Source organism: Somniosus microcephalus, chromosome 11 (assembly GCF_052327205.1).
Source record: "Somniosus microcephalus isolate GS21.2 chromosome 11, FLI_Smic_1.0, whole genome shotgun sequence".
NCBI classification, from domain to species: Eukaryota; Metazoa; Chordata; class Chondrichthyes; order Squaliformes; family Somniosidae; genus Somniosus; species Somniosus microcephalus.
The window spans coordinates 43,275,804-43,293,278 of NC_140997.1; the positions used below are offsets into that span (position 1 = coordinate 43,275,804).

The 17,475-nt window shown below is 42.9% G+C and overlaps 2 protein-coding genes across 4 annotated transcripts in view; one reads left to right on the forward strand and one right to left on the reverse strand.

The window, feature by feature from the left end:
• The window catches only part of LOC147110525 (acyl-coenzyme A synthetase ACSM3, mitochondrial-like), a gene marked incomplete at its 3' end in the record, with an annotated part of 102,955 nt that extends 101,390 nt beyond the window's left edge, over window positions 1-1,565 (reverse strand). Inside the window, exon 1 of the mRNA XM_086002237.1 lies at window positions 1,449-1,565. The remainder of the gene's footprint in view (window positions 1-1,448) is intronic.
• Window positions 1,566-7,433: 5,868 nt separating this feature from the next.
• Window positions 7,434-16,541, forward strand: thumpd1 (THUMP domain containing 1). 3 transcript variants are annotated; one of them, XM_086000571.1, is made up of 5 exons: window positions 7,434-7,531; window positions 7,678-7,880; window positions 9,334-9,502; window positions 14,446-14,694; window positions 15,594-16,541. In XM_086000571.1, the coding sequence occupies exons 2-5, from the start codon at window positions 7,680-7,682 to the stop codon at window positions 15,932-15,934; spliced, it is 960 nt and encodes a 319-aa protein (XP_085856697.1). In that variant the 5' UTR covers window positions 7,434-7,531; window positions 7,678-7,679; the 3' UTR covers window positions 15,935-16,541. The 3 variants fall into 3 exon arrangements, with proteins under 3 accessions (XP_085856697.1, XP_085856698.1, XP_085856695.1); XM_086000569.1 differs by having other exon boundaries at window positions 7,489-7,535; XM_086000572.1 differs by lacking the exon at window positions 7,678-7,880 and having other exon boundaries at window positions 7,469-7,531.
• Window positions 16,542-17,475: the final 934 nt, after the last annotated feature.

The following is a 17,475-nucleotide window of genomic DNA, read 5'->3' on the forward strand; positions in this document are numbered from 1 at the left end:
TTTCCAGACATCAAGTCCTGAATGTTGAAACTTCTTACAGCTCAACATCAGCAAACCTGATGCCAGCCAGTTTGGCTCACCTCAGCGTCAATTGTTTCTTTCACTGTCTCATCAACCTCCCTGGCGGTGTGTAATCTTGACATTCTCTTTGATTCTAAGGTGAGCTTTCTACCCCACATTTGGTTTATCTGCCTCCAGAACATTGGCCATTTGCACCCCTGCTTTAACATCTCTACTGTTAAAATCCTCAACCACACCTTCATCTCCTCAAGGATCGATTTCCCCAATGCTGTCTTAGCTGCCTTCCAACTTTCACAAGATCTGGCTAATTCAGAACTCTGCACCGAATGCCCGCTCCTGCAAGCCCATCACCTCGTTCATCTCCCAGCTCCACTGCCACTCTCTGGCCCACTTAATCAACTATAAGATCCTCGGTCATGTTTTCAAATTCTCCCAGGGCCTCGCACGTTCTATTTGAAAAATCTTCTATGTTTTACATCCAGCCTTCACCTTCCATTGCTCACACTCCAGATTACTACTTCCCCTCTTCCTCTCCACTCTGCCATCAGAGTTTGATCTTACAACCATACGTCCCACCACTCTGACTCCATTCCAAAACCATTTCACTACCTCAGTTCCTGCCTTCAAAAGTCTGCTAACAACTTATCTCTTCAACCATGCTTTCAGTCTCCCTTTCTAAACTCATTTACTTTTTGCTATGTCTGTTTCGCTCCCTTGTAAAATACTCTTTTATGTCAGCAATACTATATAACTCATTTATTATCGTTGAAAAAATGATGGAATTTAACATTTTTTGTTTTAATTAGATAAATTGACCAGTATATATTTGAACTCATCAAGGTAAGTATGAGGGACATTTTCCTTTACCATTCTTTGACAGAAGGTACCACTTCATAATTATGTACTTTGATGGAAGAAACTAAATTCAAATAATGGCTCCCTTAACCCTTACCAGAAGAGTGGAGCATATGGCCTTTCCTATTCCATTACTATTTATCATTAATGGGGCATCAGCATTAGCCACTTTTGTTTTGCAAGAAAAAAATTGATAGCAACAATGTGGCCCTCAAAAAGATTGCTGAATGCAATCCCAACAGTTACACCGGGATCACGCTTGTTGAATAAAACGTTCCAAAATTTCAAGATGGAAGGAAATGTTCAATTTTTGAAATAAAAAATGACAATAATTATTACAAAAATAATTCCAGTTGACTGGTTTGTATAGCAATTTCTAGTGCTATCTTGTTTAAGGCAGCCAGCCATTGTGCAACTAAGAGATAAATGGTAGCAGCTGTGTAATGCACTTGCTCAGTTCATATAAATCAAATGCGAATGCGGTAGAACCTGCCACATATATTGAGGCACTGCTTGTCTAGTTTAACTTACCATCATATGGTTTTAGAGAACTTTGTCAGGAATCAACTCACCTTGAAGCTGTTCTTCCAATGATGCTGGATAGGATTCTGTTTCAAGCACCAGTACCCTTTGTTCCAGAACACAATTGTAATTTTTATCTACAAGAAGATGTATCCCAATGAACCAGAACATTTTAAAGGATCTCGCTGACATCATTCGCTCCTAAGAGGATTCTTCAGCTTGTTGTGGCAAGCTTTTAGACGCCCTCAAGGACTAGAGAGTAAACAGGAAGGAACGGGCTGGATCTCATTCTCGTGAGGAATGTGTAGGGCAGATTGTGGCTTTATACAAGATCATGGAGCACCGTAAGATAAGAGGGAACCCCAGTTACATCACTTTTATTGTGTGCCATGAGGAAACTGGAAGCAATGAGAGTACATGGTAAATTTTAGATTTTATCTGGGATATGTATTCTAGCTCCACAATCTGTGTAAAGGTAGATGAGGGTCTCACTGACTTAAGTCAGCTGTGGCTCAGTGGGTAACACACTTGCCTCTGAGTCTAGAAGGTTGTGGGTTCAAGTCCCACTCCAGGGACTTGAGCAGACAAATCTAGGTTGACAATCCAGTGCAGTGCTGAGGGAGTGCTGCACTGTCGGAAGTGCTGTCTTTCGGATGCGATGTTAAACCGAGGCCCCGTCTGCTCTCTCAGGTGGACATAAAAGATCCCACGGCACTATTTCAAAGAAGAGCAGGGGAGCTATCCCCGGTGTCCTGGCCAATATTTATCCCTCAATCAACATAACAAAAACAGATTATCTGGTCATTATCACATTGCTGTTTGTGGGAGCTTGCTGTGCATTTCCCACATTACAGCAGTGACTACACTCCAAATAGTACTTCATTGGCTTTAAAGCGCTTTGAGATGTCCGGTGGTCATGAAAGGCGCTATATAAATGCAAGTCTTTCTTTCACTGAACCTAGAGGCCTGACTTTAACCCACCTGGCACGCATGACAAGAATGATGTAACTGGGGGTTCCTTCTTATCCTAGGAAGCTCAAAGATCTTGTTTAAAGCCACAATCTGCCCTACACATTCCACAAGTGAATGAAATCCATTCTGTTTACTCTGTTATCCTTGAGGGCAGCTGAAATGCTTGCCACAACAAGCTGAAGAATCTTAAGCTGGGGAATTTGAATTCAGTTAATTAATTTTGTTTTTTTATTTGTTCATGGGATGTGGGCGTCGCTGGCAAGGCCAGAATTTATTGTCCATCCCTAATTGCCCTTGAGAAGGTGGTGGTGGTGAGCTGCCTTCTTGACTGCTGCAGTCCGTGTGGTGAAAGTACTCCCACAGTGCTCTTAAGGAGGGAGTTCCAGGAATTTGACCCAGCGACAGTCGAAGGAACGGCGATCTATTTCCAAGTCAGGGTGGTGTGTGACTTGGAGGAGAACTTGCAGGTGATGGTGTTCCCATGCGACTGCTGCCCTTGTCCTTCTAGGTGGTAGAGGTCGTGGGTTTGGGAGGTGCTGTCGAAAAAGCCGTGGCAATTTGCTGCAGTGCATCTTGTAGATGGTACACACTGCAGCCACGGTGCAGAGGTGGTGGAGGGAGTGAATGTTTAAAGTGGTGGATGGGGTGCCAATCAAGCGGGCTGCTTTGTCCTGGATGGTGTTGAGCTTCTTGTGTTGTTTGGAGCTGCACTCATCCAGGCAAGTGGAGAGTAAATCTGGAATAAAAAGCTACCATCAGCAATGGTGACCATGAAACTACTGGATTGTCACTAAATCCCATCTGGTTCACTAATGTCCTTTAGGGAAGGAAATCTGCTGTCCTTACCTGGTCTAGCCTACATGTGACTCCAGACCCACAACAATGTGGATGACTTAACTACCCAAGAAATGGCCTAGCAAGCCACTCAGTTGTACCAAATCGCTACAAAGAAGTATACTAAGAATAAAACTGGATGGACCACCCGGCATTGGCTTAGGCGCCGTACACGACAAAGGCACACTCAGTCCAGTCCTCACAACCTTCTGGGGACTTGTGCCAAAATTGGGAGAGCTGTGCATCATACTCACAGAATCATACCTTTCAGCCAACGTCCCAGACTCCTCCATCGCCAACACTGGAATGACCCACCAGAGGTGGCGGCACACTGCACAGTGGTGTACAGTCGGGAGGGAGTGGTCCTGGGTGTTCTCAACATTGACTTCAGACCCCATGAAGTCTCATGGCATCAGGGCAAACATGGACAAGGAAACCTCCTGCTGATTACCACATACCGCCCTCCCTCAGCTGATGAATCAGTACTCCTCCATGTTGAACACCACTTGGAAGAAGCACTGAGGGTTGCAAGGACACAGAACATACTCTGGGTGGGGGACTTCATGTCCTTCACCAAGAATGGCTCAGTAGCACTACTACTGAACAAGCTGGCCGAGTCCTGAAGGATATAGCTGCCAGCCTGGGCCTGTGGCTGGTGGTGAGAGTACCAACACGAGGGAAAAACCTACTTGACCATGTCCTCACCAATCTACCTGTCGTAGATGCATCTGTCCATGACAATATTGGTAGGAGTGACCACCACACAGTGCTTGTGGAGACGATGTCCCACCTTCACACTGAGGACACCCTCTGTCGTGTTGTGTGGCACTACCACCGTGCTAAATGGGATAGATTCAGAACAGATCTAGCAGCTCAAAACTGGGCATCCATGAGGCGCAGTGGGCCATCAGCAGCAGGTGAAATGTATTCCACCACAATCTGTAACCTCATAGCCCGGCATATCCTTCACTCTACCATTACCACCAAGCCAGGGGACCAACCCTGATGCAATGAGGAGTGTCGAAGAGAATGCCAGGAGCAGCACCATGCGTACCTAAAAAAGGAGCAGCACCATGCGTACCTAAAAATGAGGTGCCAACCCGTTGAAGCTACCACACAGGACTACATACATGCTAGACAGCGGAAACAACATGCTATAGACAGAGCTAAGTGATTCCACAACCAACACATCAGATCAAAGCTCTGCAGTCCTGCCACATCCAGTTATGAATGGTGGTGGACAACTAACGGGAGAAGAAGGCTCCATGAACATCCCCATTCTCAATGATGGCGGAGCCCAGCACATGAGTGCAAAAGACAAGGCGGAAGCATTCGCAATCATCTTCAGCCAAAAGTGCCAAGCGGATGATCCATCTCGGCCTCCTCTTAAGGTTCCCACCATCACAGAAGCCAGTCTTCAGCCAATTTGATTCAGTCCACATGATATCAAGAAACGGCTGAGCGTACTGGATACAGCAAAAACTATGGGCCATGACAACATCCCAGCTGTTGTCCTGAAGAATTGTGCTCAGAACCAGCCATGCCTCAAGCCAAGCTGTTCCAGTACAGCTATAACACTGGCATCTACCCGACAAAGTGGAAAATTGCCCAGGTATGTCCTGTCCACAAAAAGCAGGACAAATCCAATCCGACCAATTACCGCCCCATCAGCCTACTCTCAATCATCAGCAAAGTGATGGAAGGTGTCGTCGACAGTGCTAGCAAGCGGCATTCACCAATAACTTACTCACCAATGCTCAGTTTGGGTTCTGCCAGGACCACTAAACTTCATTACAAACTTGGTCCAAACATGGACAAAAGAGCTAAATTCTAGAGGCGAGGTGAGAGAGACTGCCCTTGATACCAAGCATTTGACCGAGTGTGGTGTTAAGGAGCCTTAGTAAAATTGAAGTCAATGGGAGTCATAACTAGCACAAAGGAAGATGGTTGTAGTTGTTAGAGGCCAATCATCTCAGCCTCAGGACATCACTGCAGGAGTTCCTCAGGGCAGTGTCCTAGGCCCAACCATCTTCAGCTGCTTCACCAATGACCTTCCCTCCATCATAAGGTCAGAAGTGGGGATGTTCGCTGATGACTGCACAGTGTTCAGTTCCATTCGCAACTCTGCAGATAATGAAGCAGTCAGTGCCCACATGCAGCAAGATCTGGGCGACATTCAGGCTTGGGCAAGTAACATTCGTGCCACACAAGTGCCAGGCAATGACCATCACCAACAAGAGAGAACCTAACCTCCACCCCTCGACATTCAATGGAATTGCCATTGCCATATCTCCCACCATCAACATCCTGGGGGTCACTGTTGACCAGAAACTTAGCTGATCAATAAATACTGTGGCTACAAGAGCAGGTCAAAGGCTGGGTATTCTGCAGCAAGTGACTCACTTCCTGACTCAAAGTCTTTCCACCAGCTACAAGACACAAGTCAATAGCGTGATGGAACACTCTCTACTTGCCTGGATGAGTGCAGCTCCAACAACACTCAAGAAGCTCGATACCATCCAGGACAAAGCAACCTGCTTGATTGGCACCCATCCACCACCTTAAACATTCACTCCCTCCACCACTGGTGCATCATGGCTGCAGTGTGTACCATCTATGAGATGCACTGCAGCAACTCGTCAAGGCATCTTCGGCAGCACCTTCCAAATCCACGACCTCTACCACCTAGGAGGACAAGGGCAGCAGGCACATGAGAACACCATCACCTGCAAGTTACCCTCTAAGTCACACACCATCCTGACTTGGAAATATATCACCTTTCATTCATCGTCACTGGATCAAAATCCTGGAACTCCCTCCTTAACAGCACTGTGGGAGTACCTTCACCACACAGACTGCAACAGTTCAAGAAGGTGGCTCACCATCACTTTCCCAAGGGCAATTAGGGATGGGCAATAAATGCTGGCCTTCCAGTGATGCCCACATCCCATGAATGAATAAAAATAATGTTGGCAAGTTAAAATTGACCTGTATATTTTTGTACTTGGTGAGCATGTGTGTGTAACTGGAAAAAAGTAAAATACAAGAGACCATGCGAAGTACAGGGAAAGCTTGATCAGAATATCGGAGGGCTAAATTTTAATGAGTGTGTATTCTGAAGTTGAAAAGGGGATTGCAAGCTGTTGCAAGTGATGATGGGTACCCATCTTTTGTCAAGTTCAAAACTGAATGACGGAGGAGGGAGCATAAAAGGCGGGTGTGGAATCATGTCTTGATATTTTGGTATTTGGTTTGCTGAAGATAAAAAGCTTTGAAAGCCTTTTTGACTTTTACAGCTAGGGTTGCCACCCATCAGTGTTTTGTCCCATGGTATTTATCCTATTTTACAAGCTAAATGTCACCTTGTAGGTGTCAGTATACAGACTCATGGGTTTTTCCATTTTAAATCCCGTAGTGCATGAGAATTGATTTAAAGTGTACAACTTTTCATATAGTTTGGAAGTCAGCTTCTACTGCCATCAGACTCAGCAACCAACCTGCACATCAAAGACAAGGCCCCGATGCCACTGATTTATTGTTCCCTCTTTTTAACATGTGTGTCTGCAGTTCTTTTGGAGGTAGTATAACTGGCTTGAATTTAGACTTCTGCTGCAAGTAGACTTAAAAAAAAGCCAATATATGAAAATACACAACCCCCTCCCCTTTTAGGCAACTTTCCTGATATCTATTGACAGATGCAACAAATGTGATTTCCAATCAACAGGTACGACAGCAACTTGCATCCTGCATTCACGTAACACTGCCAGCTGAGGTGAATGTTTGTATTGTTTAAGGGGTAAACCTGGTAATTTTGATAACTGAAAACTGGACAATGGAAGTCCTGTGTTTTATTACTGCTTTTTAAAAAATCACTGTGCATACAAGCAGACCTGAGTTACATTTATGTATGCTCAAATGGACCCATTTCCAATCACTTACATACACTATCAAGCCTGCTTCTCGCATGCGGACAGTTATTTTGTCATTGTCTTGCCATCATCCAGTTTTGTATTGGAGATGTGGCAAACTTATTTAGAACTAATGCATGCACGTCATACGACATAAGACAGGTGGGAAAAAGTGGACTTTTAAAGACAGTCTTTTGGTGTCTTGTTTTCAGTTTTGAGAATTCTGGACAGCTCACTAGAAAATGCCAATCATAACAATCTGCAAAATTGTAATACAGTACAGAGGGAGTAAAACAGATAATCTCTTTCCTTTAGCGTTAGGACCCAGTGGCGGTCTGCTATATCTTACTGTATTGTGTCGCAGCTTAATGATGCTAAAAGGAGGCGCCCAGCAGAGTAAGTGGTTTGGACTGGAAACGGTAGGTGCGGGTTGGCGTTATTTATTATGTGTAATTAATTTAAATGATGCAGTTTAATAAATATATATATAGCTGGTTTGCACATGTTCCATCTTCCTCGTTGTGCATTTTCTGCTATTTTGAGCCGTTCTCTTCCTTTTGAACAGCAATGACAACAGAGCCAAGAGCCAAGAGGAGAAACAAGAGCTCCTACTTGAGCCATGCGGCCAAGAAACACCGCGGGAGCCGGGAGCTGGAGGTGGGGATGCAGGGGCTGCTCATCACCTGCAACATGAATGAGAAGAAGTGCACGGCAGAGGCGTACAGTCTGCTGAACGAATATGCGGACCAACTGTACGGCCCAGAGAAGGTGCAGTGCAGCCAGGTCCCGCGTCTTTATTGGGGGTGTGAGCTGGGAAATTGATGGCATGCAAGCAACGCGAAACTCGGATTTGGAGGTTTCAATCTAGAGGTTAAAAAAAATCAAAATGAAACACTTATTTCCAAAATTGCTTTCACATTAGCTGCAGTTTTCCAAACAACTCTCTTGCACCTGAAAATGTAAGGACCATGTGTCTAGAAACTACACGAGCAGTTAGTGTTGGTTAATAATTTTGATGCTGTTTGATCGGAGTATATCTGCAATCGTTCCCACTGTGGTTTTGCAGAGTTTGACGATCTGTTTGGATTTTACAACCTCAGATTTTATGGGTTGGGGAGGAACGAGATAGAAGATGAGTTGTCAGGATTACATAATCATTTAAGGGTTTTAACTGAAACTCAGAGCAGGCACTGGTCGCAAATATTGTCACGCAGATTTCATTTTACACACTTTCCTGTTGTAACAATTAACAGTGCTGTTGCTGTTAATTGTTACAACAGTGATGTCTTCATTCTTTCCCAACAATAACAACGGCTTGCATTTATATAGTGCCTTTAACGTAGTAAAATGTCCCAATGTGCTTTCCCAGTGTGATAACCCATACTGAATTTGAGACTGAATACATAGAAACATGTACTTCTACATTGGGTGCCCACAGTAATTAACCCAAGGTGCCTCAATAACTTTATGGGCTATTTAAGCTCCTTTTATATTGTTATGCTCTAACATCTAAACATGAATAGTTGCCTCCTCCAACAGTGTTGTTACCGAGCACTACTGAAGCAAACGTACAGGTATTTTAACATTCACAAAGTGGGGAAAAAAAGGGAATAGATTATTTTTTTTTACAACAGGAATAGTGGTGGCAAGAGATCTTAAAAATAGTGTTTCCCCTAATTTTGAACTTTTTTTTAGATATATGGTGCAACACATTTATAACAATCACTGTTGGCATGTATATGAACTATATTCCAGGCTTGCTAAGGAAAAAGCTCTTTAGAAACTGTCGATTAAATTGAAATGTCCATTTAATAGAGACCAGTTGATGTGACATGAGGACACTTTCATTACTGATGCAATGAATTTTAGTTGCTTCCAGATAATTCAAATTCCTGTTTTAAAAACTGAGTGCAGCATATGTGGATGTCAGTTAGCAACCTCTGTTAGAGCAATGGATTGAGTGAGTTAATGGAAACATCAAAATGCTTCCCAAATTTAAGATATAAATATTAAGTAGTGTCTCTGGCTATAGTAAACATAACGAGCGGTTTGCACTGTACAAACACTTTTTCTGCTGTACTTCCTGCGATGAGTACTGAATTTTGGGGAAAGAAAATGTTTATGCGGATAAATGTTAACATGTAGCTATCAACACACTATCACTTTTTCATTTTGGAAATGTTCAGACTTTTAAGGTGTATTTCTGCTGTGCTTTTCTCAGTTTGTAGAGGAATCTAACAGTGAGGATGAGGAAGATGATGACGATGCTGAAGCTGCCTTGAAGAAGGAAGTGAAGCAGATCCGCACATCAACACAGAATCAACTCCGGCGATTCCAGGCTTTGGACAGTGGAGCCAACAATGTGGTCTTCATCAGAACTCTTAACATTGGTGATTTCTGTTCTGGGTTGAATTTCATTCCGTTTGTGGGAGAAATGTGTGTATGTTGCATTCATTGTGTTGTGATACAATAACGCAAAATGAAAAGGCATATTCAAAGGTGCCATCTCAGTAGTTTAAGTTGCCCCTAAATTGTTGGGGACCGAAAATGATGGCTTCGGTCTTCCCAGTGTTTAGCTGGAGGAAATTCTGCCTCATCCAAGAAAGGATGCCGGGCAAACAGTATTGACAACAGAGGCACTGGAGGGAAGGTAGAGCTGGGTGTTGTCAGAGTAGATGTGGATGCTGACCCATATCTGCAGATGATACCGCCAAGGAACAGGAGGGGCCAAGGAAAGATCCTTGGGGACTCTGGAGTTACATCGTGGGGGTGGGAAGAGAAGCCATTGCTGGACATACTCGGTCTATTATTGAATAGGTCAGAGTGGAACCAAGTGAGGGCAGTCCCATTGAGCTGGACAGTGGAGGAAAGGTTTTGAAAGAGGATGGTGTTGTCCACAGTGTCAAAGGCTGAAATGAGAACAAGGAGAGATAATGCACCATGGTCAGAATCACAGGATGTAATTTGTGACTTTGGTTAGGGCCATTTCAGTGCTATGATTGAATCTCTCCACCCATCAGGTTTCTGCTCAAACAAGGAAAGCTGGGCATGGATTTGGGAGGTGATACAATTTTAAAAGGACTTTGAAGAAAAGGAAATTGGAGATGTGGCAGTAGGTTTCAAGGACAGAGGGGTTAAAGGTTTTTTTGAGGGACAAATGTTTTTAAAAGGAAGAGGGAACCATTTATAATGTCAGCTAGCATATGGGGTAAAGAAGGGAAGATGGGTGGGAATGGGATCAAGTGAGCAGGATTGGGCCTCAGTTAAGAAATAGAAGCAGGAGTAGGCCATTCGGCCCCTCAAGCCTGCCCCGCCATTTAATGAGATCATGGCTGATACGACTTTGGCCTCAACTCCACTTTCCTGCCCGCTCCCCATAACCTTCGACTCCCCTGTTGCTCAAAAATCTGTCTATCTCAGCCTTGAATATATTCAATGACTCAGCTTCCACAGCTCTCTGGGGTAAAGAATTCCAAAGATTCACAACCCTCTTGAGAGAAGAAATTCCTCCTCATCTGTCTTAAATGGGCGAATCCTTATTCTGACACTATGCTCCCTCGTTCTAGATTCCCTGACGAGGGGAAACATCCTCTCAGCATCTACCCTATCCAACTCCCTCAGAATCTTATATGTTTCAATAAGATCACCTCTCATTCTTCTAAACTCCAATGAGTATAGACCCAACCTGCTCAGACTTCCCTCATAAGACAACCCTTCCATCCCAGGAATCAACCTAGTGAACCTTCTCTGAACTGCCTCCAATGCAAGTATATCCCTCCTTAAATAAGGGGACCAAAACTGTACACAGTACTCTAGGTGTCTCACTAGCGCCCTATACAGTTGTAGCAAGACTTCTCTACTTTTTGTGTTTCATGTACGAGGACACCTAAATCCCTCTGTATTGCCGCATTCTGTAGTCTCTCCATTTAAACAATATTTTTCTTTTCTATTCTTCCTACCAAAGTGGATAACTTCACATTTTCCCACATTATATTCCATCTGCCAAATTCTTGCCCACTCACTTAACCTGTCCATATCCCTTTGCATACTCTTTATGTCCACCTCAACTTGCTTTCCCACCTATCTTTGTATTGTCTGCAAATTAGGCTGCAATACACTTGCTTCCATCATCCAAGTCATTAATATAGATTGAAAACAGTTGAGGCCCCAGCACTGATCACTGTGGCACCCCACTAGTTACAGATTGCCATCCTAAAAATTACCCATTTATTCCGACTCTCTGTTTTCTGTTAGTTAGCCAATCCTCTATCCAATCTAATATTACCCCCAACACTATGAACTCTTACCTTATGCAGTAACCTTTTATATGGCACCTTGTCGAATGCCTTTTGGAAATCCAAATACACTACATCTGCTGGTTCCCCTTTATCCACCCTACTCGTTACCTCCTCAAAGAACTCTAATAGATTTGTCAAACACGATTTCCCTTTCATAAAACCGTGTTGACTCTGATTGTATTATGATTTTCTAAATGCCCTGCTACTACTTCCTTAATAATGGATTCGAGCATTTTGCCAATGACAGATGTTAGGCTAACTGGCCTATAGTTTCCTACTTTCTGTCACCCTTTTTTGAATAAGGGTGTTACATTTGCGGTTTTTCAATCCGCAGGGACTTTTCCAGAGTCTAGGGAATTTTGGAAGATTACAACCAATGCATCCACTATCTCTGTAGCCACTTCTTTTAAGACCCTAGGATGCAGGCCATCAGGTCCAAGGGACTTGTCAGCCTTTAGACCCATAAGTTTGCCTAGCACTTTTTCTCCAGCGATAGTGATTGTTTAAGTTCCTCCCTCCCTTTTGCCCCTTGATTTTCTATTATTACTGGGATGTTTTTAGTGTCCTCTACTGTGAAGACAGATACACAATATTTGTTCAATGCCTCTGCCATGTCCTTGTTTCCCATTATTATTTCCCCAGTCTTGTCCTCTAAGGGACCAACGTTTATTTTAGCTACTCTCTTCCTTTTTATATACTTGTAGAAGCTCTTACTGTCAGTTTTTATATTTCTTGCTAGTTTACTCTCAAGCTATTTTCTCCTCTTTATTATTTTTTTAGTCATCCTTTACTGGTTTCTAAAATGTTCCCAATCTTCTGGCCTACCACTAATCTTTGCAACATTGTATGCCTTTTCTTTCAATTTGATACCATCCTTAACTTCCTTGGTTAGCCATGGTTGGTTCATCCTTCTCAGTCTTTCTCACTGAAATATATCTTTGTTGAGAGTCATGAAATATCTCTTTAAATGTCTGCCACTGCCTTTCTACCATCTTACCTTCTAATCTATTTTCCCAGTCCACTTTAGCCAACTCTCTCTTCATACCTTTGTAATTGCCTTTATTTAAGTTTAATACTCTAGTTTCAGACCCAAGTTTCTCACTTTCAAACTGAATGTGGAATTCTATCATGTTATGATCACTCTTCCCTAGAGGATCCTTTACTGTGAGATCATTAATTAATCCTGTTTCATTACACATTACCAGATCTAAAATAGCCTGTTCCCTGGTCGGTTCCACAACGTATTGTTCCAAGAAACTGTCCTGAATACACTATGAACTCGTCCTCAAGGCTGCTTTTGCTAATTTGATTTGTCCAATCTATATGAATATTAAAATTGCCCACGATTATTGTAGTACCTTTCTTACAAACCCCGATTATTTCTTGATTTATGCTCTGTCCTATAGTGTAGCTACTGTTAGGAGGCCTATAGACTACTCCCACCAGTGCCTTCTTTCCCTTTTTCTTACCTCCACCCAAATTGATTCTACATCTGGAACTTCTGAGCCAAGATCATTTCTCACTATTGTACTGATCTCATCCTTTATTAACAGAGCTACCCCACCTCCTTTTCCTTTCTGTCTATCCTTCCGAAATGTCAAATATCCCTGAATATTCAGGTCACATTGCAACCACGTCTCTGTGATAGCTATTAGATCATACCCATTTATTTCTATTTGTGCCATCAATTCATCTATCTTGTTACGAATGCTGCGTGCATTCAGCTAAAGAGCATTTAATTTTGTCTTTTTATCATTTTTCCCTACTCTGATCTTATTTGCTGATGCACTCTTATGTTTGTACGCTCTGTCCCTTCCTGTCACACTCTGGTTTTCATTGCCCATATTGCTACTCTGCACTATTGCCTTGTCCTTTCTCTTTTACTTTCTAAATTTCCCCTCGCTTGAACCCCCCCCCCCCCCCACTATTTAGTTTAAAGCTCTATCTACAGCTCTAGTTATTCGATTCGCCAGGACACTGGTCCCAGCATGGTTCAAGTGAAGGCCACCCCAACGGAATAGTTCCCTCTTTACCCAGTACTGGTGCCAGTGCCCCATGAATCAAAACCCATTTCTCCCACACCAATCCTTGAGCCACGCATTCAGCTCTCTGATCTTATTGACCCATATGCCAATTTGCTCGTGGCTCACGGATGAGATGAGCTGAGAAAGAGCATGGGGGGAGATGGGAGAGAAACTAGAGGGAGACATGGGTTCAGGGCTATGGTAAGGGGGATCCTAGGGAGAAGTTTGTCTTAGTGGACAAGGGGAAGGGGAGAATCAGCAGAGGCAGGTAAACTGATGCTTTCGGTCTCGGTGACCAAGAAGTACATGAACTCACTTTTTTTGGGTGAAGGTTGGCAGGGTGGGGGTGTCAGGTGAGAGGGCTTTAAGGAAACGGCAGGTAGTGGAGAAATGAAGCTAGGTGTTATCTTTGCTCTCAAGAATAATCCTGCAGTAGTGAGTGGTTTTGGCAGAGAAGAGTGGCCCGATAACGCGCTTCAAACAAAGACCTGCAAGTTACACCCTGTCAATATTCTCTAGATGAGGGATGTTACTTCAGCAGTTCTTTAATTTGTTTTTTGTGCTTTACAGTCCCTTTAAACATGTATGAATTGTTGGTGGACTATTGCCTTGTGCCTAAGTACTCCTGCTGACATCAATCAGTGTTCTGCACTCATTACTCTCCTTTTGACCTCATATTCCATTGATTTTATTGCCTGTTTTCATTCAGACTATGGTGTCTGTGTGTTTCTCTGAACCTTCTGCGCTACTTCAATCAAGATTTCATCCTCGATTCAAGAAATAAGTATTGGTTGCATCTGAGTATTTGAATCTACTTGCTCTGTATTTTGAATGAGCGGCTTATGTAGTGTACATATATAAGGTGTACACCCGATTTGTATATGATTTAATTGAAATGTACATGTGGAGCTGATTGTGTAGACTTGAATGAAACTCTTGCTAGCATTTATGATGTGAAAGCTGGGGTCACTGCACTTGGGAATCTAAATGGATTTTTTTCTCTAAAAACAGAACCGGACAAATTAGTACATCACATTTTGAAGGATCTGCACACAACCAAGAAGAAGAAGACCCGAGCTATTCTGAGGATGTTGCCAGTGTCGGGGTCGTGCAAGGCTTTCATGGAGGAGATCCCGAAGTATTTTGAGACTTTCCTGGAACCCTGGTTCAAAGTTCCTAAAAAGGCTACTTTCCAGATTGTTTACAAAGCCAGGAATAATAGTCACATGAGCAGAGATGATGTCATCAAGGCTCTGGCAGGTAGATACCAAGTTATTCTATATAATAAAGGTGTTCATTGGTTTTATATGTGGATGAAAGTTAGCAGTGGAACCATATTGTAGACAAGATGTGGACTTCTTTATTTGAGAAGACTTGTAGGTTTTATTTGAATATTTTTAGTTTTTTTAAAACTCCCATACATTTTTCTGGATAAATTCCTCCCACTGTCTTTTTGTGTAAATGTTTCCGTTTTCATTGTCTGCCTGGCCTGACACATTATAGCCAAGAAGGCGGCCACACAGCCTACTTCCAAGCCCTGCCAGTGCTTGTCCCCTCCCAACCCTCTGCCAGTACTTGCTAGGGGCCTACTTGGCTTTCCCCTTTGTTTTTTTCCCTACCCCCCCCCTCAGGTAGACCATAGCTCGTATCAGGAACTGAGTGGAATGGGACTCAAACCTGCATCCATTTCAGCTTGGTAGGGCTGAAGATCTATGTGTGCTAATCACCCTGAATATTTTCCATTGTAATAGCACTGAACACATTTGGAGAAACAAAAGAGCAGCAATGTTGCAACACTTTGCCAGTCTTGTCTGGAATTTAATATATTGATGTAATATGTATTTTAATTAAACCCAGTCCCATATTAATTTGGAAAGCTGTTGACCTAGCAATTGTTCTATTTATGCCATTGCAGAGCAATAAAAGTTTGAAGTGAAGTAAAATTTTGGTTGGTTAGAATTTAATAAATGTTGACATTTAGACTTACTGTAAATAAGCAGAATGGTTTACTGTGTGTGGTACATTTGTTGCTAGGTGAAATTGTAGATCTGTTCATATTCCTTAACTCACCAGATGTATCTTTTGGGGAAAGCTTTTGTTTACTGTTCTGTTTTTTTCTGTATTTGGAAGGAATAATGACTCGGCTTGTAACTTTTCAGGGGTAGTAATACATTTGAATGCTGAAAACAAAGTGGACCTTAATAACCCCGAGTATACCATTATTGTGGAAATAATCAAAGGCGTCTGCTGTGCGAGCGTCGTTCAGGACTATATACTTTTCCGCAAATACAACCTGCAAGAAGTGGCAAAAAATGACATTGAGGAAAAATGGAAAAAAACTGCCTGCGCTCTTCCCTCTGAGAACGAGGGCTGCAAAGGTTCGAAAGAGCCCCCGGAAGAAAAGGAACGCAAGAGCAAAGCCGCGGAAGATGAGCAGGAACTGGAACGATCTGTCACAAGTGCAAAAGAAACTCTCCAGGAACAGAAAAGTGGAGAATAGGGAGCTGAGAAAGACAGCTGTATTCACAGTGGGAATCACCAGTCTGGGTCATTGTTCAGTGGGGTGTGACCTTTACACAGACTGGTTCTTTTTTGTGTTTTTGTACACCAAACCTTTTCTAAGAGATGAAGAAGTTACACTTTTTTGTGTCTTTTAAGGAGAACGATGCCCCTCACTTTCACTCTACAGAGGTTATTCTTCACAAGTAGTAAATGGGCAGGGCGAAAAGTGCAGCTATACAAAAAGATTCTGTAGCTGCTTATCTCTTCTGACCTGCAAGCGGTCATTGCTGGTGAAAGCAAATTTTTTACTTTAAAAAAAAAGATATTTGGGCCATCTTAATAAAAAAGCACAAGCAAAATTTCAGTTAAAATGTTGCAATTTAATTTTTACATCTCAAACTCCTGCCGTCTTATTTTATTGGCTAAAATGCTGTTTGGAATTAATTGGGTCTTCACATACTTTCTGGTATAATATAGTTGTCATTTTCGGCTAAATTTGCATACAGCGGTGAGTGCTGTAAAATGATTGATGATGTGTATCTGAAAATTTGGTTCCTAGACCTGTAATTTCGATTTAAAAAAAAATTAAAGATGGTCAAGTGAGATTTTCTGCATCTATTTGACTTTTATTTTGGATTGTTGTAAGTTGTGTTTTTATGATGCTAAAAGGTTGTAACATAATTGCAAAATTATTTGTGAATGTTTTATGATGCATGCAGTCCTTCCTGTGCTATGTATGTTTTCAGATTTTTGCACTTAAGGCTGAGAGATGTTAGTGCTGGGGAGTTGAATTCTTCCAATGTCAGCACCCAGCATCAGCATTAAGCGCAGCCAGATTACATATTACATAGAATTACATAGTCTACAGCACAGAAACAGGCCACTTGACCCAGCTGGTCTATTCCGGCGTTTCTGTTCTACACGAGCCTCCTCCCACCCATCTAACCTGATCAGCATAACCTTCTATCTCTTTCTCCCTTATGTGCTTACTTAGCTTCCCTTTTTTTAAATTCATTCATGGGATGTGGGCATCGCTGGCTAGGCCAGCATTTATTGCCCATTCCTAATTGCCCTTGAGAAGGGGGTGGTGAGCCGCCTTCTGGAACCGCTGTAGTCCATGTGGTGATGGTACTCAGTGCTATTAGGGAGGGACTTCCAGGATTTTGACCCAGCGACTATGAAGGAGCGGCGATATACTTCTAAGTCAGGATGGTGTGTGACTTGGAGGGGATCTTGGAGGTGGTGGTGTTCCCATGCGCCTGCTGCCCTTGTCCTTCTAGGTGGTAGAGGTAAGGGGTTTGGGAGGTGCTGCCGAAGAAGCCTTGGCGAGTTGCTGCAGTGCATCTTGTAGATGGTACACACTGCAGCCATGGTACGCTGGTGGTGGAGGGTGTGAATGTTTAAGGTGGTGGATGGGGTGCCAACCAAGCGGGTTGCTTTGTCCTGGATGATGTCAAGCTTCTTGAGTGTTGTTGGAGCTGCACTCATCCAGACAAGTGGAGTGTATTCCATCACACTCCTGACTTGTGCCTTGTAGAT